The sequence below is a fragment of the Neovison vison genome, chromosome 2, assembly GCF_020171115.1.
Source record: "Neovison vison isolate M4711 chromosome 2, ASM_NN_V1, whole genome shotgun sequence".
NCBI classification, from domain to species: Eukaryota; Metazoa; Chordata; class Mammalia; order Carnivora; family Mustelidae; genus Neogale; species Neogale vison.
In genome coordinates, this window is record NC_058092.1 from 238,567,691 (window position 1) to 238,592,572 (window position 24,882).

At 59.8% G+C, this 24,882-nt stretch overlaps 1 protein-coding gene across 1 annotated transcript in view; it reads right to left on the reverse strand.

Moving 5' to 3' along the window:
* The window catches only part of LOC122899050 (transcription elongation regulator 1-like protein), a 63,544-nt gene that overhangs the window by 18,074 nt on the left and 20,588 nt on the right, over nt 1–24,882 (reverse strand). Inside the window, exons 4-5 of the mRNA XM_044236704.1 lie at nt 19,605–19,674; nt 26–161 (exon numbers count right to left, since the gene is read on the reverse strand). Of these exons, the coding sequence (XP_044092639.1) occupies nt 26–161; nt 19,605–19,674 (206 nt within the window). The remainder of the gene's footprint in view (nt 1–25; nt 162–19,604; nt 19,675–24,882) is intronic.

A 24,882-nucleotide genomic window follows, 5' to 3' on the forward strand; every position in this document is an offset into this window, starting at 1 on the left:
GCCGTCATCTGCACGCGGTCCTTACCCCTCGCTCCAGCAGCATGTCTCGGAAGTGGGTCACCCGCTCCTCCAGCGGCAGGAGGATCTGGGGCGGCGGCGTCCCGGCACCCTTGTCCTGTCCTTCTGCCTCCTCCGGCCCAGGACTCCCATGGCCTTCTGTCCTTTAGGGCACAAGACACAGAGAGGTAAGCGTGCCCTGGGGGCCTGTCTGCAGCTCCCAGGGACACCCGAGAACCACGGACAGCCAGGGGCCGGCAGCCGCAGAGGGGGCAGCTTTCTCTCTCAGACGCAGACGGCATCTTTGCACTTGGGGCGCAGCCGTAACCCCCTATACAGGCACCAGCAGGGAGCCAAGGTCATGGCAGGGGCGTGCGAGGGCCAAGCGGGGCCACCAGGAAGACAGCCCGGAGTCGCGTTTCACTGCCTGGACCTGGCGTCCAGGACAGGAAGGGGTGAGGCTCTCCGTGGGAGCAAGTCACTGGAGCTCATGTCCAGCTCTGCTCCTGCTGTTCTTTGCTTCGGGGAGGCCTTTGTTTTGGACAGACGCAGAAAGACAATCACAGACTATGCCGTCGACTCTCTGGGTACGAAACGCTATCCTGGAGCAGAACCCAGCCGGGGGAGGTCAGCGACAGCAGCAGGGACCAGGACCCCGCCCGGGCCGTCTGCCTAGGGAAAGGTGCAGAGCTGGACCCCTGGACTGTTCCTTCCCAGGCCCGGGGGCAGCCGTGGCCACGGCCCAGCCACAGCGGGGCAGGACCGAGAGCAGGTGGGAGCCGGGGCGGCAGGCAGCAGGCTGACCGCTGGCGGGGAAGGATGAGCGTGGCCTTGCCAAGCACGGGCTCTGCATCCTGCCTTCTGTCCTCTGCTGCCCGTCCCGTAGCGCTCTCTGTTCTGCACCTCATCCCTGTGGCACTGGGGACCTCCTCCCAAAACATCTCACTGTCTGCTGCTGGCGGACGCCCCGACCCTGCCGACACAGGTACTCCCGTGACGCCCTCCTCCTCCTGACCTGGCCCGCGTGGGAGCGGCCGGTCCCCCTGCTGCTCCGGTCCCCTTGTCACGGCCTGTGCTCAGCCTGAGCTGCAGAGTCTACCTACACTGGCCTGGTGAGCCTTTGCTCTGACCCCACGGACCCCTCTGCACGGTCTCCTCCCTGCCCAGCCCTGCCCCGCGTGTCCCCATTACCAGGTCCCACGACCAGTGACCCCAGCAACGGTGGCAGGGGGGCAAATCTAGTCTGTCCCTAGACTGACAGTCTTAGAGACCGTTCCCTCTCTGGCAGGACTGCGGTCAGGCGAGGCTGCTGAGACCCCTGGCAGGCACCAGGAGGTGTGGCCCCTGCACGCCCGACAGCGCCCCATGCTCTTGGAGTGTAGAAAGAGCAGAGGACATGCATCAAAGGGGATGGCACATCCCCACTTCTCTGCAAATCTTCACCCCGGGAATCAGGGGGCGGGAGGCACTCAGGCCACACACATCAGGCTTCCTAACCTAGGGACAGAACAGTGCCCTTGCCTAGGGTGACTGTAATCCCGGGGGACGTCTGGTGGCTACCAGGACATGGAGAGGCAGAGACCAGAGATGCGGCTGAATGCCCTGTGATGCCCCGCACAGACACCCACAATTATCCAGCCAGTCCACAAAATCCGTGCGTGGGGGGTGGAGGAGGCAGACCTGTCCAAGGTCAAGGCCCGTCCCAGGTAATACTGTCCCTTGACTACGCTGTTCCCTGCCTCTTGATGCCCACTCTCGCCATCACTGTCCATCCAGGACCCCGTGGGAATCTGCCCGTGGGCACTTCAGGGGGTGCTGAGGCCATGCAACATCCTCGAGCACTCACCAGGCGTGGAGTGTGGACGAACCACCCCCCCAGTGCAAAATGTGCAGAGAAAAAAACAACGGAAACATCGGAATCTTATTTACAGACCAACTATTTCAGGAAAACACGCATTCTTGGCTTCCTACGTGATTATGCGGATTTTCAAAAAAAAAGAAAATCACCAGTGGGTTTGCAATTGTGTCCTTTTCCAGAGGGTGTAATTAGGATTTCTTTGTAATAAATTTTCATTAGATAAAAATAGAAGTGTGGAAATAAGACCCGTATTGTTGAGACTTGAAATAGGATTCACAGGAGCTCCGAGCTCAGCGATGATCACGTATTAGAGCTCGTTCCACACGGCGTCTTGTTCAGAGCCGCTGGACGCCTTCCAGAATGGCAAGCTCACAGTCCAGTTAGAATCGGTCAGAAGTAAATGCAAACTTGCTAAATATACTTTTAATATTCTCATGGTTGAATGAGTTTGGTACATTTAACAAAAAGCAAATTCTAATGCTTGGAATAAAGCTAGCTCCATCCCCCAGTACCAAGGAGGAGAGGCCGTGTCCTCAAGGGCATGGCCGCAGTACCCACCTGCCTCGCCGGCTCGGTGGGGGGAAGGCCTCTCACCTGGAAACAGTTCGATGCCTCACCAGGCTGGCACCTGCTTGGGGAGATCTTTGGGGCCAAATGGGTACGTTGAAAAGGGCTTGGTCATGTCTAGCCTTTCCCCCAGAGCAGGGGTTCCCAAGTCTGGGCCACGGTGCTGGGTTCCCTTTATCCCGGGGACAGCATGCTCCCTGGCTCCCGTGTCCCATGCTCGGGAAACGCTATGGTGGCTGCTCCCCCACCTGGCGCGGAGGGCTGTTCTCCCCCACTCGGCCCCTCGCCTCCGCCCTGTGACTGCTGCTGAGCTCGTCCCGCCGAACCGCGGATGGCCCGTGGGCAGGCGCGCATGGCGTGCGAGGTCGAGCACGGGGTTTTCTCATTTTGCCCATGCGCACGGGGCAGCAGGTGCTCTGGGCAAAGTCACTAGATTCACACGCGGTGCGACTGGATTCTAGACACATCTGGCTGCTCGTTTCCATTTTCGGGCAACAAATGCTAATTAGTTTATCTAGAGGCGGAGGGAACGGGGTGCAGGACTTGGCACATCTGCCAGCCCCCACGGGTCACCTCGCAGACGCGCAGACACGCGTCTTCCCACCTCCTGAATCTTCCCGGGGAGAGGAGGGAGAGAGGTGGAGAGGAACCGCATAGTTCTCAGGACAGGTGCGCACCAGGCGGCTGTTTCTCAGGGCCTCTGGGGCCCCCTCCCCCTCCTTCCCTCCGTCCCTCCCTGCTGCCTCCCTCTTCCCCTCCCCCACACCGGTCATCCTGGCCTCCTCCCCACTCCTTCCCTCTCCACCTCTTCCCTTCCCTTTTCCCTCCTCCCCCCCTCCCCTCTGAACACCATCAGCTGAGAGTCTGCACAGAAATGGAAGCCGTTCTCGGTAACCACGGCTCCAAGGCGGAGCGCAAGAGGAGAAGAGATAAGGGCTGACTCAGGCTGTGACGAGTGATTCCATCTCGTGGGAAGAAACCCTGGGGTGTCCAGAGAAGAAACTGCACGTGGCCACGTGGCCCTCAGTGTCTGGATGAGCCCCCCGGGGACAGCGTGTTGCGAAATCTTGGGCAAACTATGGAAGCTGTGTGGACCTGGTTTTGGTGAAACACGTGGTTTGGATGAGACGACCTTGAAATGCCCCCAGGACCGCCGTCCTGGGATGCAGACGGGCTCCTGCTCATTCCGTCCTGCGGAAACATTTACAGTCTCCATTCCGCCACTGACTCAATGTTGGGGCCTCCCAACATTGCCGTTCCTAGAAATCGCTAAGCAGGCCTCCTGCATCTCCCTCCAACTTGCTCTTAAATCGTCCGGCAGGAATGGCCAAAAGCAGTGGCCTCTGGCCTCCCAGCCCCACTTGGCAGGGGACACTGCCCTCCCCTAGGCTGGCGACAGGCAGGGTGACCTCAGGGCTGGAGGCGGAGGTGTCCTGGCAGCCCTGGCCAGCCTCCCACAGGACCGGCTCTGCACATGCCGCGGCCACCACCAGGAGTCCCTGCCGATGGCCGGCCTGCAGTGCCCTTCTCAAGAGGGGTTTGCTTAGACCACCTCTCCGTCCTCCCTGCCCTCGCATCCCCCCCCCTGCATTTCTGCTGTACCACCATTGCCTGTAACCAGAGACCACTCAGGGTCACACTCTGCCGCCGCGAGGGCCGGCTAGCCAGGCGGTGTGCTGGCAAGGGTGGGCCGCAGGATAACAAACACCGTCTGGCCTCTGTCCCTGCTTCCGTGGGAATTTCCTGAGCCCTGGGCCAGGGAGCGCCTGGCCCACTGGAAAACCACCACAGCTCAGAGGGCTGAAGCCCGCAGGAAGGGAGGGGGCGCAGAGCTGGAGTCTGGTCACAGGGCCGATCATTTAGTCCTTCCTGCCTACGTCCTGGCACTGATAGAAACTCCAACAGTGGGGCTGGGGGGCTGCCTGATGCCCCAGGAGGGAGGGGCACCCAACTGTATGTGGACAGAGGCCCGGGCACTCGGGACCCTTCCAGAACTCACCCTCCCCTTCTCTTCTGTTTGGCTGTTCCTGAGTTGTGCCCTCTATGATAAAACCATAACCTTATGTACAGTGCTCTCCGGGGTTCTGGGAGTCATTGTCACAAATCACTAAGCCTCCAGGGAGGTTATGAGACTCTCATATTCGTAGCCAAGTCAGACAGAGGGGGGATGAGCTGGGGACCCCACTTTCTGCTGGTGTGTGATGTGGACACACTTGTTTAGTCACGCTACTTTCCCTGCAGGGTCTGCATTACCTGTTAGTGGGGTCTGCATGAACTCTGGGTGCTTATAGTCAGAGCCGAGCTGGGGGACGCCGGGGGACTGGCAGGGAACTGTCCTCAGAGGGCAGGCACTATTGGATTTCCTCCAGTTCCATCGGCAGCTGTGCTGTGGACCCGCTGTGTAACCCCGTGATCAGGGCAGGCCATGTGGCTCCTGAGCCCCCCAGTTCGATCCCAGCAGACGTCCCCCCTGCAACCTGCAGTGCTCGGCCAGGATCACCAGTGTGTGGCTGTCAGAGGTGGAAGAGGGAGGGTCTGTCCCCCGCCTGCCTGGCATGGTGGTCGACCGGGCATCTCTGGTGTCCCTCGGTCCGTGGAGGCGTCATCCAGGTCTCCGTCCTCAACTTCCCATGGCAACCAAGTGTGCGTCTGTGTCCAAACGTCTCCTGCCACAGGGCCACCAGTCACTGGCTTATGACCTAATGACCTCATCCTAACTCGGCACATCTGCGACATCCCAATTTCCAAATTAAGCGCCAGTCTGAGGTTCCGGGGCCGGGGCTCCAGCGTTGGAGTGGGGCGAAGCCACGCAAGCCCACAGCCAGGGCCATCGTCACCAGCGAGCAATTCCCACAGCCTCAGGGACCATCCTGGTCTCGTCACCGTGAGAAGCAATGGGCTGGAAGTGAGGAGCCTGAGGCTTCCTGGGTGTGCACTGTGGGGACGACACGTCCAGCCCAATCCAGGAAGCATTGCACCAGCCTCACGCTCCCCAGACTGACCGAACCCCTGGGTCACGGGCTTTATTCTAGAACATCCACACCGGTTTGTGCAGAGAATTCTGTCTCCAGGACATGTCTCCGGTTGCCCACAGCCGATGCCGGGGTCTCCCGAGAGCCTCTCAAAGGCATCACCACAGGGCAGCACGCCCCGCAGTCCAGGCCACATCCCTGTGCTGGTGGCCCCCGGCTGCCAACCTTCCCCAATTTCTTCTCGCCGCAGCCCCGCCAGACCATGCTGGAAGACGAGCCACACCCTTCCTCGGTCCTCATCCCACCAGCCTGGTCCGCCGGCCCCGTCTTCACGCTCCCTCACCTCTGCGCCTTCCCCGTGACGCTTCCTCTTCACACCTGCTCGTCCTGCCCCTTGTCCACTCGCAGCTGGCTTGGCTCCGCTGGTCACCCGGCCACTGCCCCGGCGGGACACGGCCCACCCTGTGTGACTGCGCTGCTTTCCCCTCTGTGCCCGGAGTGCGGGGTTCCTGCAGCCGGAGGGCCGGACACACGACGCTTTGGTCGCACTCACTTCTGGGTCGGCCTACACGACCGCCGGGGGCGTCCCCGCAGGCGGCCCCTGGCCTGTGCACCTGTTCTTCTCCGGCACGAGGTGCCGCGCTTGGCACTCAAAGGGCAGTGACTACGCTATTGACTTAGACTTTGGGGTTGAGTCTCTTCCTTGCAGCTTCCTCAGAGACACATTAGACGCAGTGGAGCACCAGGTCCCACCTTCTGAAGAGGCATCACGGTGCTTAGACGTCTTTCTTACAGCCACAGAGCCGCGCCCTTCCGAGCTGTTCCTCCGGAGTCTGGCTGTAATGAACACGTTCTCGTGATCCTGCCGAAGCCGTGGCTGTTCTTGCGAGAGCTATCGAAGGAACTCCTGGAACAAGGCTGTTTTGTGAAGGTGCGGTGGTTCGGTATCCACCGCTGTCGCGTCAAGTTGCTAAGAGCGACCCTTCGGGACCCAAGTGTGCCTGGAACCCCTTCAGAGCTCACGTAACTGTGTTCTGGATTTCCATTAGCCTCTTCTGGCTCCATAATCCCTATCCTCATAATCGGAAGAAGAAGGAAGAGGAGGAGGAGGGTGAGGAAGGAGAGAAGAAAGGGAGGGGCAGGGGGAGGGGAGAAGGGGGTGAGCTACGTCGTAGGGATGATGTAGGAGGCAGAGTGCTGGGCATGAATTATTTGATGTCAATAGACTTATCTTTGAACTTGGACTTTCACGCAAATGTACTGTATTTTCAGGAAAATCTCATTTCACTGATTTTTTCACTTGTAAAATTTAAATTTTAACACCTGCCACTTAAGATTTTTTGTAATAATTAAATGAAGTCATATGAGCACCTGCTATTTGCTGACATTCTGTGTATAAAACCCTGTCCTCCCACTTTGCCTACATGCCCTCGTGCGATCTTACCACAGCCCTGTAGGCAGCCGTGGTTATCATCCCCATTTCACAGATGGGGAAACTGAGACGATGCATGTGAAGTACTGAGCACAGTGGCTGGTCTGTAAATAGTACTGGGGGCGATAGTGCTGCTGCTCGTGGTGATGATGGTGATAGCGGTGGTGACGGTGATGACGATGGTGATGATGACGGTGATGATGATGGTGATGATGGTGATAATGGTGATGATGGTGATGATGATGATGATGGTGATAACGGTGGTGGTGATGGTGCTGGTGATGGTGTTGACGATGGTGATGACGATGGTGTTGATGATGATGGTGTTGACGATGGTGGTATTGATGATGGTGATGATGATGATGGTGATGATGATGGTGCTGGTGATGGTGATGGTGGTGATGGTGGTGATGGTGGTGGTGGTGGTGGTGGTGTTGACGATGGTGATGATGGTGTTGACGATGGTGGTATTGATGGTGCTGGTGATGATGATTACAATTTTGGTGATGATGTTGGTAATGTGATGAGGGTGATGATGATTCTTCACTCTCATTGTCTCTTGCAGCCTCTGACCATCCACACCAAACCTTCCAACACCGAGATGCAGCCCTTTGTTTGGCTGGGTGATGCCTCACCTTTTATTTGATTTAATGGATGGGAAGAACTTGCTCTTTCTCCTGGCAAAGAAAGCCGGGAATTTACCAACAAAATACTGCCATCCTGTAAGTCCGGTGTTACACACAGTATGAAATTCTGCAGGAATCAAAGTCTCTGTGAATGTCTGCCTTGTGGGGCCTCAGACATTCTGTCATGGGGTTGAGAAAAATGGCCTTCAGACGAGGAAACCTGTGGAAGATCTGTATTCTGTAGGTATTAGCCCTGACACTGCTCTGTTGGAGCTGCCTTTGGCCACTGTTGGAGACTGGCACATCACTCAGGGTGGGCTCTGGGTTCCTCGGTAGGGTTGGGGTGCAGGGGCTCCGGTTGGGATTCAATGTCAATGGTGGCATCGAACAGGATGCCTCCCTAGGAAGGAACACAGCCATGGGCAAGATCCTGGATCCGGGAAGGAGAGAGGAGCACGGGAGCATGGGCTGCAGCAGCCGCTGCCTGCGTGCAACGGGAAGACTAGGATGGCCAGGGACCCAGGACTGCCTGGAGAAGGAGGATTTGGGCTCCAGCCTGGGGTGCCCATCCCAGGACCTCACTTCTCTCCTATGGTCTCATGGACCACTGGCTGCCTGGCAAAGCTCTGCCTGCCTGCCCGCCCAGCTCTCACTTCTGGAGCTTGGCCTGGCCCCACCTTCTGGTCCTGATGACACCTTCCCAGAAAGGGCCTGGGGATCCCTGAAGGAACCCCACTGTGCAGAGCCCGGCAGACGTCTCCACGGTGCTGCGACCACAGTCGTCCATCCCTTTCTGTGCTCACAGTTGTAGCGTGTCGGTTACAGCCCAGGGCCCAGGGCCCTCCACCACCCCGATTGGCCGTGCCAGCGAGGGCCATCGGAAGGACTGAAGGCCGTTCTGGCTGCACCTTTATTTGTCAGCTCAAGGGCCGCCCTGCGTCCAAAGGCCATGGTTCCTTCCGTGCTGCTGTCCGTTCCACCAGTTGGCAGGCGTTTGTTGTTAGTGGCCGATGGCCTCCCCCTGGGTGGCCCTGAGCTCAGACCCTCTGGTCTCCAGCACAGGCCAGTTTCATTGTCCGAGGGCAGGGCTGACCCGTGGACCCTCCTTATGACACAGCTCGTAGGTACCAGGCTGTCCTGTCAGCAGGGCTCATCTTGGTGAAGTCGAAAGGATTTCCCAGCAGTTGGGGGCCCTCGAGCACGGTGGGGGACCCTGTGCCGTCTCCTCATGGGGAAACGCACGTGGTCTCAGAGTCCAGGACGCGTTCTCACATGACAGCAGCACAAGGGACCCAGGCCTGGTCCCACGGCATCGGGGACCCTGTTTGTCGAGGTGGGGGGCCTCCTTTTGCGCCCCCCCCATCCTGAGCACACGCAGGCTTGAGGAGACACCCAGGGCATATCCTCGGCTCGGGGGACGTGGGTGTGTCTCACAGAGGCTGCTGGGTCACTCGCGTTGCAACAGCATCAACAAAACATGGGGAAAGGCTGGAGGGCAAGTGTCAGTCCCGTGCACCTCAGGGCCCAGACCTCTCAGGCTTTCGAGGATTTGAAACAAAAACCAACCTCCTGACACAAAAAGCAAAGGCAGAGGGAAGTTCTTAGTCTCCCCCAATTTTCACCCTGAAGCAGAGCAGCTGGGCTATTAGGATAACAGAAGGGAAACCCACAGGCAACATCTTCACAAGCCAGGGGGTGACGCATCTCCAGGAATTCATATCATCAGTCACAGCCAGAGCCCAGGCACCAACGAGCCCTCAGGGGTTGCCCCCCCCCACCAGGAGGCACGTCCCAAGACCTTTGGGCCCAGCGAGTCTGAGATGCCCCAGGTTGAGAGGCAGCCTCAGGCCGTGGCCTTGGAGCAGGCTGATGGGGGGCGGGGGGGAGGGGCTGCTGCTGACGCTGGAGGGGTCTTCTGGCTCCAAACTCAGGGGAGCCAATGTGGCCCGGAGCGTGGAAGGGAGAGGTGGCCGGGCCTGGTAACTAAGGGTCCCTCCAGGACAAAACTCAGACAAAAGGAACTGGTGTGAGCCTATGGGATCACACAGACACACCCCAGAAAGGGAAGGACAGGCAGGGGTGAGAGTGAGGGGCAGCGCAGACAGGCACCAAACGCAGGGCACATTCCCACTTTGCGACAAAGAGAGGGAGTTCCAGAGCCTCGTGACCAGGAACGCCGTCTCCAGCCGCCTTCCGTCACCGGCTCGTCTCAGCCTGAGCTGCAGGAAAGGTCGTTGTTGGATCCCATACCAATGAGCCGGAGAACAGTGACGCGCGGAGCAAAGGACCCACAGCAGGGGAAGACCATGGGCAGCCACGATGTGGGCCAAGGGCAGCCGGGACTCGGGCCACGGGGCAGCCAGGACTCCGACGGAAACACCACCCCGCTGCTCGGGAGGACACAATGTTTCAAAAGACACAATAGAAGCTCTAAAACCACGGTGTGTATCAGGATAGACAACTCAGGGGGGAAAGGGGATGTTGGACCAAGTGAACATCTAAAAAGCACCTGAATGACGCAAGAAATTAGAAACGAAAGGGAGAAAAGTTTTAGAACTGAAGGATGCACCAGAAGGTGCACAGATGTGAGCAGAATAAACACCACCAATGACGCCTGGAGGGGAACCAGCTAAGAAGGAGAGGAGGAACCAAAAGAAACTGGGAAAGAGACAGAAAGGATGTGGAAGCCGAGGGGGGCAGAAAGACAGAGCCCTCCGTGGACCCGGAGAGGCCGGCGATGAGGCGCACGGCGTGGAAGGAAACAGGTGCTGCGGGGCTCAGGAGGCGTCTCCTCGTAGGAAACAGATGTTCAGCCACATTGTGAAGAGCTCGTCAGACCCAGGGCAGTCCGAGTCCCCACGACAGAGACACACACTCCGACTCCTACAGGACAGACGTGGTGACTGAAGCAGACCGCGCCACCAACCCTGCTTCCCTCTGGGAATTCACCGCGTGTCCAGCCCCCGTGGGAGCTGCCGGCAAACCCACACGATGTCGGGAAAGTGAGTTTTGAAGGGAGGGAGTCAAGCCTGCGCCCCGTGTTTTCCACCTGAGCTCCAAGTCCGGGGAACCAAAGAGTTGAGGAGAACGTTGTGCTCTGTAAAGTGCTCAAGCTCACGGGTGCAAATGACACGGGGGAACGCACCTGCTGGTATGTACCAGTCCTGCGGGAAATGCCGGTCCCACGCCAGGCACTGCGCACATCCCAGGAAGGCAGGTGACCCGAGCCGCGGGGCCGCCCGGCAGAAGGAACTCAGGGCGGCTGCGAGGGTCTCTCGTTCAGCGCCGACCAAACCCGGGTGGGCGTTGAGGGCACAGAAGCTGCAGGGCTAGGAGCTCGCGGGGGCCGGGGGCGCAGACACACGGACGGGGGAGGGAGGCTTCCGTGAGGGGGAAGATGCCGATTTCTTTCAAAGCAAATGAAGAAAACGAGGCTGGGCCAGGAAAGAAGTGCAGGTTAACAGACTCCGGAAGGAGACCAGGAGGGTGCGGAGCACAAAGCTGATGGGGATTCGGGTCTGGAAAACAGAGTCACAAGAGAAACTCAAAGAACGGAGGGAACCGGGGCGTCGGGGGCGATGAGCTCATGTCCGGGAACGACTGTTTGCTGCTTGTTCTCAGGCAGGATAACGATGATCTTTTAAAAATCTTCTGTGAGTCATGCACCCCGACACATGGACACGTGGGGTTTATAAGAGATCTGGGGTTTGTTCCAAAATAGGCAGAGTGGGGAGGCGGGACCAGGCATGTGCAGGGCCAGCGGGAGGCAGTGGCTGAGCCGAAGGTGCCCGAGGGGGTGGACACCCTGCCCATAGTCTGTTCTGGACGTTGTCACACTGAAAACCTGAAAACCGGTGTGCTGTGACATTGTGAGTTGAGTGGGGGACGTCAGTCATTCTCACGGTGTTGGGCCTTCTCCCGTGGCGGCCCGGGGGGACCCCCCACACTCTGACCTCTCGGCTTCAGCAGGAATCACCGCTCCAGGCCCTCTGAGTCGAGCCCCCTGCTCCTCCCCACACACAACCCTTGTCTTTGGCTTCGCCCTGTCCTGACACTCGCCCCGCGTCGCACGCCAGCGTCTTCAGGACGGGCCGTGCTGCAGGTCCCGGAGCGCCACCACCGCGGCCACGGCTCCCGCTGCCCCTCCCCGTGTCCCCAGCTGAGCGCTCCTGCGACAGTCATATCCCGCGTCGCCTCGCTAACTGGCTCATGATCCCAAGCCCGCGGCAAACACGTGCTTTCTCATGGCGGCAAGAGAAAAAGCTGCCTCGGTTTTCACACAGCTGTACTCCAAGGGCTGACCGAGGAGCGACGGCGCTCGCTAACCAGCTCACGCAGAGGGAGGCCGGTCACCGCAGAGGGCGCCCAGCACTTGGCCGCGTCTCTGCGTGCCCACAGTGACACCATGCGAACGTGGGCCGTCACCACGCTGCGGGTAAGGTGGACGTGACCAGAGGGGAGGCTGCACGAGGAGGGCCGCGTTCTGGAAAGGAAGCAGGTGGTGTTCGCCGTTGAGTGTCCTCGTGCGGGACACCCGGCGCTGGTCCCCTCACGCGCCCTCGGGCTCGCCCGCCCGGCATCTGGCAACTCCGAGAATGTGTCTCCCTCCAACCGCCGCAGGGATTTCCGAAATCTGGACTGCAGCTGCCCGTGAGCTGGTTTCAGACGATCCGTGGCTCAGTCCTGCGGGACCAACAGCAGCCGCCGTCCTTCTCAGCCACGGTCAGTGGGATGGAGATGGGTCTGGGCGAGGAAATGCCCCGGATTCCATTTAAAAGGGAGAACTCTTAAGTCAGACGCTTGAAGACGAGGTGGAACTTGAAACTGTCTTCTCGAGTCAAAGAGCATTTCTAGGGACAGTTCAGTACCGGGTCCCTGCCAGCGCAGGGGACCACGCCCCGGGGGCCTGGGTAGGACAGGCACCTACCTTCCCTTGGCCTGTCCTGGCCCGGGAGCCTGGGGTGCCGGAGGGAAGGAGGACACATGTCCAGCCCCTCTTGGTGGGTTCTTGTACTTCCTGGGGAAAACCCGCCCAACGTATCTTGTTTAAGGGGGTCCTGTGGGCTCCGTCAGCGAAGCATCTGACTTCGGCTCAGGTGATGATCTCAGGGTCCTGGAATCGAGCCCCACATCGGGCTCCCTGCTCAGTGGGGAGTCTGCTTCTCCCTCTCCCTCTGTCTGCTGCTCCCCTGCTTGTGCTCTCTCTCTGTCTCAAATAAATAAATAAGGTTTTTTTAAAAAAATGCTCTCATTTGAGACTCAACTGATGCATTGCCTCCCTGACCGCCAACGTCCACGCAGCCTCGCAGGGAATCCACAGGCCGTGTTCTCGTGGAAGGGCTACAGACGGGCCTCAGCTCTGGCGTGGCTAGGCCTGTGTGGCCGCTGGCACCGGGCCCTCCCCTGCAGGACAGGTACTCAGATCAAACGAGGCAGAGAGCAGGCACAGCCAGATGTCCACAGAGGGCCCGGACCCGGTCACTGTGCCTGGCCCGGTGCGGCAGCAGAGGGTCCCTGAGCGAGGGGAGGGGCTGCAGCTCTGTCACGTGCATCGTCCACTGGGGCGCTTCGGCAGAGACCACGACTGCAAGTTCTGGGGTCCAGCACTGGAGAGCAGTGATGACACAGGGACGTGTGACAGGGATGGAGACATCCCCCTCCGGGGATCTGCCCCAGGGCCCCCCAAGCCAAGGAGGAACAGACCTGCATGGCCCGTCTAGGATGCTAGCACTCCCTGCTGGCCAGAGCCGCCAGAGCAGGAGATGACATCCGCCTGGCCCTGGGTCCCCGGCGCCCCACGTGGCGGACGGCAGCTGATGTTCACTCCACATGTGCCCAGAAGAGAGGGTGGTCCATGGGGGAGAGCAGGGGACAGGTTATGATCTGGGGACATGGCCCTGTGTTTGTTCCTCTGTCTGCTCTGCCTTCCCAGGGCCCTGGCCTTTCAGGGAAGGCCCTTGTGTCTTGGCAGGGGATGTGGGGCTCACACTGTCCCCGAAAGCTTCCAGCCCATCAGAGAGATGGGATGGAGCCATGAGAAGCTCCCAGAAGTAGATGGCCTAGACCCCAAGGCAGGGCCTGGGCACACGACACTGCATACAGCAGGTGCTTAGCATTTGCTGGATTAGTGAGCTAGCTAACTTAGTTTCTCTTTCCACGTGGGAGTGTGCCCTCCTGGCCTACGTTTGGGCACCTGGTGGCAGTCCTGGGAGTCTGGGAAGGCCCCAGCCTCCCCTGCTCACGCCGTGTGTCGGCTCCTGGCAGCACAAAGGGGCCCCTCGTGGAAGAAGATTCCACAACAGGCTCCTCCCACACGAGGGAAGACACCACGGCTTCATCTCAGAGTTCACATGCCCGCTGCCAGCACGGTCCCGGGGATCCCCCGCCAGCTCTCCTGGGCCCCCGCTGTGTGACAGTTAGAGAGGACGCCCGGGTGCCGAGATCCTTGCAGGAGCAGAGATCCAGGAAGGCAAGGTCGGCCGAGAGGCCTGATGAAGGACCAGCGCGGGAACTCGGGGTGGGGCCTGGAGCCGACCCTGACTGGCCCCCCCCGGCTGGATTTCGGGTGCACCTGCAAGTGAGGGCAGGCTGTGTGGACGCTGCCTAGATAACTCTGCCTCCCCCTGAAAAGGCCAGGGGCAGCAGCCTCGCATCTGTGGGCAGGCCGGCGTGCTCCCGGGGCTCACTGCGAAGGCCGGCATCTGGTCCCCCCTTTCAGAAATGCGTGCGTTGATCATTCTTTCTGGACAGCAAATAAACGGCAGTTCGGGTTAAAACGGCAAACTGAAACCCCGTCGCAACCAAGGCTTGCACACGCCATCCCCAAGGCGGCTACAACCAGGTCAGCGGCGTAGGCAGCCCTGATGACCTGGGGCGCAGACCCAGTACCGTGCCCGGAGCCACAGGTCTCTTCACAGAACCACTGAGCAACGCGACTCAGGAGCTGCGCACGAAGAGCGACTCAGAAGGCAAGTCGGTGTCAGCGACTGGTTCCCACGCAGGCCCAGGGGCCACGCACGGCCCGTGCTAGGAAGTCCCCGGAGGGCCGAGGCTCCCACACTGCTCCCGGAATGCAGACCGTTCTCATTCCATACGGTCAACTAAAGACATACTCTGGCAGCAAGTGTATTTTAAAGTCTGCCTATTTCCCAGCCTTATTCTAGAGCATTTCAAAGAGGCAACACTCTTACTTTCTGAGCAGCTAATTTTTCTGGGATCCTAGAAACCCTGTGTGTGGACGTGAACACAGCTCGCTCCCCCGGTCTCCACGGCGTGTAGCCCTCTGCTGCCCACACTCACTGGCCGTCACTTGCCTTCGTGACCAGCAGCTTCCTGACCACAGTACGCGTGTTTCCCTCCACCCTCCGCAGCTGGCTCTCCTGGATGTGGCTCAACCTGGGGGCAGTCCCAGGGACAGTGCCTTCACAACCCCCAGACTTTAAATAAGGTTTGTTTTGTTTTGTTTTGTTTTGTTTTTTTGTCTTTTGGATGAAAAGACACAAGACAGAAAAGTGTTGCTTTTTGGTCTAGATGGATTCTCCCAACCGTAGGTGCCCCAAGGTGGGGTGTGGAACTGTTGGGGGCAGGTCTCAACCCCGTGACCCAGCCTTGTCCAGAGGACCTGCTTGGAGTGTGCGTTGGCCCCCATGGTTTGCCAGGAGAAGAATACTCAGGCCATATTTGGAGCAAGTAGACCAAGGACAAGGTCCTTCCTGCTGATTCTACGCTCTGGTCGCCTCCAGCTCAACTGCGTCCGACCCCAAGGAAACACTCCACGCAACATGACGGCTTCCTGGGGTAAGGTCAACTTTCACACTTGTATCCAAAGTGTCCCCCAAACTCACCAACTACAAAATCTACAAACAGAAACAAACACTATTCCAAGCCAAGGGATTATTTTGGTCGCCCACAGGACAAGGAATCTATGCCAAGGCCATGGGACCCGTCATCCCTGAAGGAGCCAGGCCCCCCTGCCGCGCTCCAGGGCGCTGTTCCGTAGAGGCATCTCCCAGTCTATCCACAGGTGAAGACGGGCGCCTCCTGGAAGGGCTGGAGGCCACACGCGTCGCGGACAATTTCTTCTCTGATGTGTTTTGCAGATCATTTCCTTGTGAATTTTCGACTAAATGCCTCCCTTTTGCTGACTCCCTATAATAGTTCAGTTCAGTTATTTGAAAGAAGATCTAACTTCTTAAAACAGGCGGCCCGTTCGGGAAGCAGGTCTGCACTAAGACCAGACCGCGCATCGGAAGGCGGCAGCTCCTGCGGGCACCGCAGAAGCACGGGGCGACGCCATCGGTTTTCCGCTCCCAGGGAGGACGGAGGCTGGTGTATCGGGAGCGCGGTCCATCGGTCCATCAGACAGACAACCACCAGCTACCTGAGAGGCACTCGCCGGCTCGTTTAAACGGTTTAGTAATCCGAAAGCTCGTCCTCGTGACGTATTGACGTATTGTCTTCCCACTCAGCCCTGAGCGACCGTTCGGCGGATGGAACCCCATCGCGGAAGGGCGTGCACAGCGGATGGGAGTCGGTGAGGGTTCGAGAGGGACGCAGGAGCAGGAGGCCACGTCCAGAGCGAGCGTGTGGCTTCTTCCCTTGCTTCCCCACGTGGCTGCCAGTGAGCGGCACAGCGTGGGAAGACATGGCAGCTTCTGGATGAGGAGGTGTTCTGTTTAGGCAGACACGGGTCCCTCAGGGACGGACTTCAGCCCATCCTCTGGAAGCCTGTTCTACTGTATACTACTGCATACTACTGTGTACCTACTGTATACGCCAGAACCCGCTACTCAGAAACACACAGAGGCCGTCAGGGGCTTGCAAGAGCCTGAACAGGTGGACAACAACCTTCTGGAAGACAGACAGACGCACGGAGCTGGCGCTGGCGGGGCGGCCACCTGGGGCAATCAGCTCTGAGCGAGGGACGCGCAGACCCGGCCGGGGGAGCCTGCGGGGCGAACACGACATGCGGTGGATGCGAACGGCTCCGAGACGAAGGAGCGGCCAGTGGAACATTCTAGGTCCCCGTCCAGCTGCGTCCCCACGCAGAGGGGACGTTTCCTCCCGGGATCCGGGGAGAGCAGAGCTGCCTGGATGGCGGAACCCGCAGCTCAGGACGGACGCGCGGGTGGAGAGCAGGGAGGCTCTGCCGGAGTCCTCGGGGTCGGGTCCAAGGCTGCTGCTCAATCCCGGACAGCCCTCGGATGGTTAACAGCAAAATTAATGTTCTGACGTTTCTTAAATGCCAACTGGTCAGAATTCAAGGCCAGTCCCTCGAGAGAGCGAGAGAAAGCAGACCGTGTAGACAGACGGCCCAGCCACTCCGGCTTCTGGCCAGCCTCTCCTCCCTCGTGAGCTCCACGTGGTCACCCAGCGGCTGGAGTTCCCGATGCCCGGTGCCTCGGGAAGGGCGTCTTGTTTCCAAGATTCTACGTGAATTTAACCAGAGGGTCAGAGACCGGCGTGGCCGATACCCGCGGTTGGACATAAAGACATGACGCTTCACTCCCTTTCCCAGAGCCCTTGGCCCAGCGAGGCACTCGACGTCCAAACTCTGGGCGCATGCAAGTGTCCTTTGATGCCCAGGGTGACTTTCTAAGAAGGTGGGACACGGCGGGGGGTGCTCAGCCCCGCACCACAGGGAACCTCGTGCCCAGGCAACTGCAGTGCGGGTCCCTGTCGCCCCAGGTAGGAGAGCCCCCCTCCCAGCACCCGGACCGCTCCCCTGTCTAGGGGACGACAGTGCTCACCCACCCTGGAATTGTTTCTGGAAAGTTCCGTGGTGTCTGTTTGTTATCTGTTAAAATTACAATATACCCAAGCAGTGGTAGAGGAATGATTTTTTGAGGGGTGCGTGGCAGGGAAAGGCCCAACGGCACCGAAATGAAGGGGCCTGAAGCTGGTCAGGGAGAACGCTGCAGGTTGGTGCCTCCTACCCTGTCCGTCCGCCACAGAGGAGAGTCCCGTCCTGACCGCGGTCAGGTGCCAGGGCCCACGGCCTGGTCCGGGCTCTCTCCCTCCCTCGCTCCCGCCGTCTGCTGCCAGGAGGCCCCCATGAGGGCTGAGGAGGCCAGGATGGATTTTCCTCCCTTCCTGTGAGCAGGTGTCACTTCTTCTAAGAAACAGTTTTTTGGTAGAAATAATACTGAAGCTGTATTTTTAAGACTTTACACAGCATAGACTTAAAAGAATCATCAGGGCCATGGGGTTCCGGGCTGGCGGGTCGGTGGGGCACGCCACTCCGGATCTCAGCCTGGTGAGCCGGAGCCCCGTTGGGCAGAGAGATGACTGAAAAATCAGACACTTAAAGATCTTAAAAAAAAAAAAAAAAGAATAATCAAGGGCATTAAAATGATGACCGCAGAATGGTTTTAACCAGAAATCGTCATAAATCAATGATGCGAGGTTCGTTTTCCTCACATACACAGGGCACGGTTTTTCTTTACAACCATTACATCTTCCATTCGTGATGCTGTTTAGACAAACACCAGTTTTTACAAGTTGCTGCTGGAATCCCGGCCGACGCCGACCCCACCCCCCCACCCCGCACAGCCGCCGACCCACCACCTGCCTGCGGCCCGTCTTGGCGGCCGCCCTTGCGCTGCGCCTGCGGGGGACGGCGCAGGTGCCTGGGGATCCCCTGACTTTCAGTGGGAGGCTCTGTTCCACCGAGCGGAGCGGGGGCTGGGCTCCGGCAGCTCCTGCCTCCTCAATGGGCTCGGGGTTCTAAGGCACTTTTTTTTTTAAAGATTTATTTATTTAATTGGGAGAGCGTGCATGTGTGTGAGCCAGCGGAGGGGCAGAGGCAGAAGGAGAGTCTCAAGCAAACTCCCCACTGAGCGTGGAGCCCAACCAGGACTCGATCTCACCAGGACCTTGAGATCATGACCTGAGTTCACAACCCTGAGATCGCGACCCTGAGATCATGACCCGAGATCATGACCCGAGATCATGACCCTGAGATCATGACCTGAGTTCACGACCCTGAGATCGCAACCCTGAGATCATGACCCGAGATCATGACCTGAGTTCACGACCCTGAGATCGCAACCCTGAGATCATGACCCGAGATCATGACCTGAGTTCACGACCCTGAGATCATGACCCGAGATCATGACCTGAGATCATGACCTGAGATCATGACCCTGTGATCATGACCTGAGCCAAAACCAAGTTGAACACTTAACCGACTGTGCCCCCCAGATGGCCACATACCCAGAGCACTGACTGCCCTGACATGGCCACGTGGCCCCTGCTACAGGCCGAGGCCACCTGTGAGAGGACCGATACATGGGCGGCAGGCCATGGCTGCGTGTGTCTGCTGGGCTATGGGGAGGGCCGGGCTCTGGCCGGACAGCGGGCACCCCCTGAACTCAGAAGTGGCCCATGACTCTCTTTCCACCGGTGGCCTTTTAGATCCCCCCGCTTCCCTGCCGGAGACGGTGGCCCCGCAGCCCTGCCGTGCCTTCTGCCGCCTTCCTGGGAACGTAGACACACAGACACTGAGTTTCACCCCTTTGTGTGGGACTCAGGAGGAAAGGAGCCACAGACCAGGGCCTGCGGGAGGGGCTGGCGGCGGGTCTCCGGGCCACGGGTGCTGCCACCCCAGCCAGAGGGGGGCACACGCGAGAGAGGAGCGTGCATGGAGCGTGCCTGCCGTCACCAGCACCCCTTCCCCCTTCCCCCGTCACCTCGGGCGGCCACTGGGAGCTCCTGCAACCTCGTGCAGACCGGAAACCTGAGGTCGCGGTGAATGACTTTGTCCAACATCACCACGTGCGCAGAAGGCATCGGAGTCCGACCCAATCTGCCGGACACGCCCTCACCCAACACATGGCACCCGAGGCACCCAGCGGGCTCCGTGTGTCTCCAGGGCTCAGAGGCCAGGCCAGACAGGGCACACGGGCCCTGGGGAGGGCTGGCGCAGGCTGGACGCGGTCCACTGTCCTTGGTGCCTAGAGCCACCATGACACCTGCCCACCAAGGCACGGGGCACCCAGAGCCGTCAGCGACTCAGAACCTGAAACCCCCCCACCTCTGCTTATTGGTTAAATCTGCTCTTTGCTCAGTCATGAAAGTCAAAACGATCCTTTTTTTTCTTTCCATGCTGCCTGCGGCAGAAAGACGTGGGAGCCAATAGCCTTGTCACCTACCGGTTCCTCTTGGTCCTCAGGTTCCGGTCTCCCCTGCCGTCCTCAGACTGAGACCCGTCGCTGTGGTCGGCTGGAAGAAAATCAGGTGAATGAGTTTGGAGTGTCTGTGCCCATCACTCTGGCAAACCACCAAGACACTCTCCCTTTCACACAGGGTCGTCTGGGAACGAGGGACACAGAGCGAGCCCTGGAACCAGCTTCTCTCGGCGCTCCTTCTATGTTCCGGCAGAAGAGCAAGCTGCTGCCCTTCTGAGCAGAGAAGGCCTTTAGAAGCCGGCCGATCGTCCAGCAAAGCCAGGGGACAGAGAATGGGCAGTGGGCATCTCCCAGCCCCTCTGCGGGCACCTGGGGACGCAGGCCCCGGCGGAGACCTTCTACGTCACGTGTGCCTTCATGTGCTCGCAAGCAGACCAAGACCCCTGTCCCTTCCTCTGTCTGCCGCCTTCCCCTCCCCTGCACATGGCACAGACTTCACTCCGGACCACGTGTCTACTTCCAGAATCCAAACTGATTTTGACGACAGGTCCCCTATTTACATCCTGAGGAGACTGGTCTGGTAAATATTTGATGAGATTTGAAATGGAAAATAAAAAGGGGCTTCAGCATTTCATATTTGTCTCCTAAAGGGAGGGGAAATACAAGGCTCAGCCTGGTTCTAGAACGTTATTACTGCAGTCCTGACACACGGATGGGTCCACACGCTCCCCGGCATCACACTGCTTTCGAGTCTGCTTCTCTTTCTGCATCCATCATGCCCGGAGACCACTGCCCCATGCTCCCGTCCCTGGCATGCAGAGGTGTGGGGGGCAGGACTCTGCAGGGCATTCCCAGGTCCCCACGTCCCCCCGGACCACCAGCTCCCTCGGCCCCGCCTTCCTGAAGAGGCCCCACCAGGACAACACTGCCCACCGCCTCAGAGAGCACCGTGTTTGGAACCCAGCGAAGCCTTCAGTCCCGTCCACTCTTAGTTTGCTTCCAGTGTTCAGCGTGGGGCTGGCCGCGGAGGAGGGAGTCGGGCTCTGGAAGCCTGCGTCGGTCCCAGCCCACCCCTCATCCCGGTTCTGGGCCCCCACCCGTGAGCAGCCATGCCACGCCGTGTGCACTCCAGCATCCTGGGATGCAGGGGACACGGACGGGACTGAGAACTGGCCCCAGGAGTGTCCCACCCCGGAAGATGCTGGCCCAGGAAGGGCCTCACGGACAGGGACCCTGCGCACATGAACTTGGAGCGGAGTGAGGCTCCCTGTGGGACAGGGGTGCATGCTTGGGGGAGGGGCGGGCTTTCGGGATGCCAGCTCCAGGACGGCTGGTGTCCACACCTTAGTGGCACCTTCAGGACGCCTCACGCAGCGACACCCGGGCCGTCCTGTGAGCTGGAGAGAGGATGCTCAGCAGTGCCAGGATCAGCGGGGACAGGTCCCGGGTGTGACCCCCAAACGGTCTCCCGACATTGCTAAACGCCCCTCCAGGGACAGAGCCCCCTCCTCACTGAGAACCACAGGAAAGAACCCCTGTGAGAAATGAGCTCGCTTGCGGCCAGGTTCACCTTCTTGACTCTCCACACGCTCTTCCCACGGGGCCCCTGTGGGACGCTGGCGTCCGTCCCTTCTCGGCCTCGGACCCTGAAGCCCAGGAGGCTCGCTCCCCTGCCTGCTCTGCCCGGCTCTCCCCTCCTGGCCTCTCGGCCTCACCCCAGCCCTGCCCGTTGAGCCTGGGGCCACCCTCACACCCACCGGTCCCTGCCCCGGCCTCCAGGCCCACCGCAGCCCTGCACTTACGACCCCAGGCCTGGATGCCGGTCCCTCTGGCCCGGCGCGCGCTGGCCTCCCACGCGGGCTCTGCCTCGGACGGGACGCCCCCACCCAGCGCCGGCAGACCGCGCTCTCCCCGCTTGCCGAAACCCGTGACCCTCGCAGCAGACGAGTCACTCGTGTGAGACTTGCCTGTCCCGTGACCTCCGACAGGGACGTTTCCGAGACTGTGGGAAGAAGACGCACCTTGGCTCCTCCCAAGGCGCAGAAGACAGAAAGACCCCCAAGACTCTGGCTGCCCTCGGCAGAAAGAGGGCCAAGGCAGGGGTGCTGTCCTAGCTGGGCGGGCGCCCCTAGGAACCTCTCCTCCCGTGGCTGGGTCAGAAGCGGCCCAAGGTGGGGGAGCTGGGGCAGCGGACCCGGGGGCACGGTCGTGGGCGCTGGGACGAGAAGCCGAGCAGCAGGGCTGCCTTGCTTTTCCGGTGCTCTCCTGTAGCAGCAGCCGTGCTCCCGGCTCTCGGGTCCCAGCCAGGACCGAAGTGCAACAATTGGACTGGACTCTGACACTCACAGCCTGGAGGCAGCGCTGGGCCCCCACGACCTGGGCACCCCGACTTCTGACCGACCGGCTGGAAACCGTGCGAGAACAGTCCACAGAACACAGAACACAGCACACGCTCCGTTTACTGGCTCGGAACTGTGACTGGGCAGCAGGTGTCCTGCTACGTGGACCTCCTCCCTCCTCCCTCCCCCGCTCGCTCCCTGCTTCCTCCCCCCTGCTTCCTGCTCCCTTTCCCCTCCTCCCTGCTCCCCCTGCACAGGCAGGCCCACAGCAGGTGGCAGAGACAGGAGGGGCGTCAGCCTGCACTGGGGGACGTGAGGGAATCGCACTGGGTAGGTCCAGGCCCCGCACTGTGGCTCCGCGGACCCCACTAGCGGGGAGCCTCCTGACACCAAATCGGCCTCTGCGTTCTCTGCTCGTGGCAGGTCATAGTCAACCTGTGAAAAAGTGCAGAATGAGAGTCAGGCCTGAGCAGAGCCGGGCAGAGTTCTACACGGCCCAGAGAGGGGGCAGAAGCCTTGGGAGAGGTCTCTAGGCCAGGGGGCCACCTGGGCCCCGGGGTCAGTCACCCTGAGGGACGAACTGGTCACCTAGAAACGCTGCATTGATGGCGATCCCTGCCCCCGAGGCTCACTGAGAACTTGCCCAGGCTCCTCCCCCTCCCCGAGCCCCACAAGACACGGGGCTCCCAGGTAGGTCCCCCTCCCTGCTGCCCGGGGTACAGCGTGAGCGGCCCTGCATCAGCAAGTCCCCTGGCCACTGGTCTGGGGACTCCCATTGCTCTGTCCACCCGCGGCCTCTCCTCCTGCCCCACGACACGGCTGTCATTTCCTGTCACTGCCCGAGGGCCTTCTGCTCATGGTTGGGGCTGGGGTCCCGCCCAGGGCTGATCAGTCCAGCCTCCAAGTGCACAGTGACTGGTCTGGACAGGAACTGCTGTCCTCCTCTCTCCCCATCCTCCCTCATGCCTGGATCGCAGCGGAGCAGACAGCTCGAAGCATTAGGTTCTGGGAGAAAACACTTGGAAACGCTCTCCCAGCCTCTCCTGTCCCACAGCTGCATGTGGCCCAAAGGCACAGAAGGGACACAGCCCCGGGATCGGCGCTCACTCGGTGGCACATCTGAAACCCAGTGGGGCCTGCCATCTGGCCACTGGGCTGCAGCAGAGGAGGGCTGAGTGTCACAGGGCATCATGGAGACCCCACGGAGCCCAGGCACTTGGCCTGCCCCTTCCAACCTGGCTGCCTGGCAGCTTCTGCTGGAGCACATCAGCTCCCTGCAGGCGCCTTCCAGGGCGGATGGCCTTTGTGTCTCCATTGTCTGCTGGCTCCAGGGTCCTGCACCAGTCACTGTGCAAAGAGGCGGCACAGGCCAGGGGCCCATGGGTGTTGTGGAGCGTGGAATGTGGGTCCCTTGGAAAGGTCAGGTCCCTCCCAAACAGCTGGGATAGGGGAACTCTGCATGGGGGGGTGCTCTCCTCAACCCAATTTTGGGGGCAGGTGATGCCAACCTTGGGCTACGGATAGTCAGCAGGGACATTGTCAGCTGAGCCTGGACACCTGGTCCCACTGTGGCTCTGAGACTCCTGTGCTCCCCTTGGGCAAATACAGCTTGGGAGAGCCAGCCTCTCTGCAGTCACAGCTGTGTTTACTCACAGGGACGGTTTTATGTCCTACTTGCAAAATGAACATTATTACCAAAGCACACTCTTCTTGAATATAAATGACTAAAATGTTTACAGAGGAACTGAGGCCAAGTGACATCTGTGCCACCTCTGCAGCACGTTGGGGACAAAGTGGCTGAGAGGACAAGGCTGCCCGCCCCTGGTCATGGGTATGTCAGGCACAGGGAGCAAAACACTTTCCAGAAGAGCGTTCTTATCACAGGCTCCTGGCTCAGGAGAAGCCCGGTAAGGCTGTCCCTCCTCAGATGCGGGGTCTGACCCGCCCCCACACACTGGAGAGAAATGGGACCTGGGGCAAGTTAATTAATCCATCTCCTTTAACTCCCTCTTCTATAAATGGGTATCAAGCCGGTGGGTTGCAGAATGATGGCCCCCAGGATGGCCGTGGCCGTCACTGCGCCTGTGAACATATCAGGTTCTACGGCAAAGGGGGATCGAGACGGCAAGCGGCGACCTGGGGTCGGAGAGCGTCCTGCGCCGCCCAGGTGAGCCCGGTGTAATCATAAGGACCCTTCTTCCCAGGGGAGGAGGAAGGCAGGAGAGTTGCCAGAAAGATCTGAGGTCACCGTCCTGCTGTCCCTGAAGGGGGGGGCAAGGAGCCCGGAGCTGCAGGAACCAGGCGGCCAGGAAACACGGCTTTGCCATCTCCACCGGGACTCGCGTGGCCTAACCAACGGGCGTGGGGCGAAGCCACGGAGTCCGTGATCACGCAGGTGACACGGGGCCCCGCCTCGTGAGGCCGAGCTGAGCGGACGTGACCAGGCTGCGCGCGCACCTTCCCGGCGGAGCTGCCTCCCCTCCCCCGTCCGCTGCACCGAACGCCGGTCGGCCCGGCTTCCCGGTGCCCTTCAGTTCAGCGGGCATTTACTCCGGACCCACAGCAGAGCTTCTAGACCCAGAAAAAAATCTGGATGCACGCAAGATAATTAGGAAATAATTCAGGTCTTTGTCTGAGTCCCTCAGCAACACTAGCAGAATGAAGAGGGGACTTTTCCCTTCTCTGTTGAGTGATGAGTGGCTTAGCACGTCTGGCAGTTCTGAACCCTGTTCCACGAGGCTGTCACAGCATCAGCACCCCCAACACTGTGCCGTGTGTCCCCTGCATACAGACACACGTTGAGAGCCCGGAGCCCCGGCATGCGGCTGCTCTTGGGTAAAATTCAATTACTTCATTTGCCTCTTGAAAAAAAACCGGTATCAACCGGAATGCTTAATTGTCCTATTTCAGACTAGAAACAGGTATTAATATATTCAAATCCGTAATGTCTTGGAGTTGAGCAA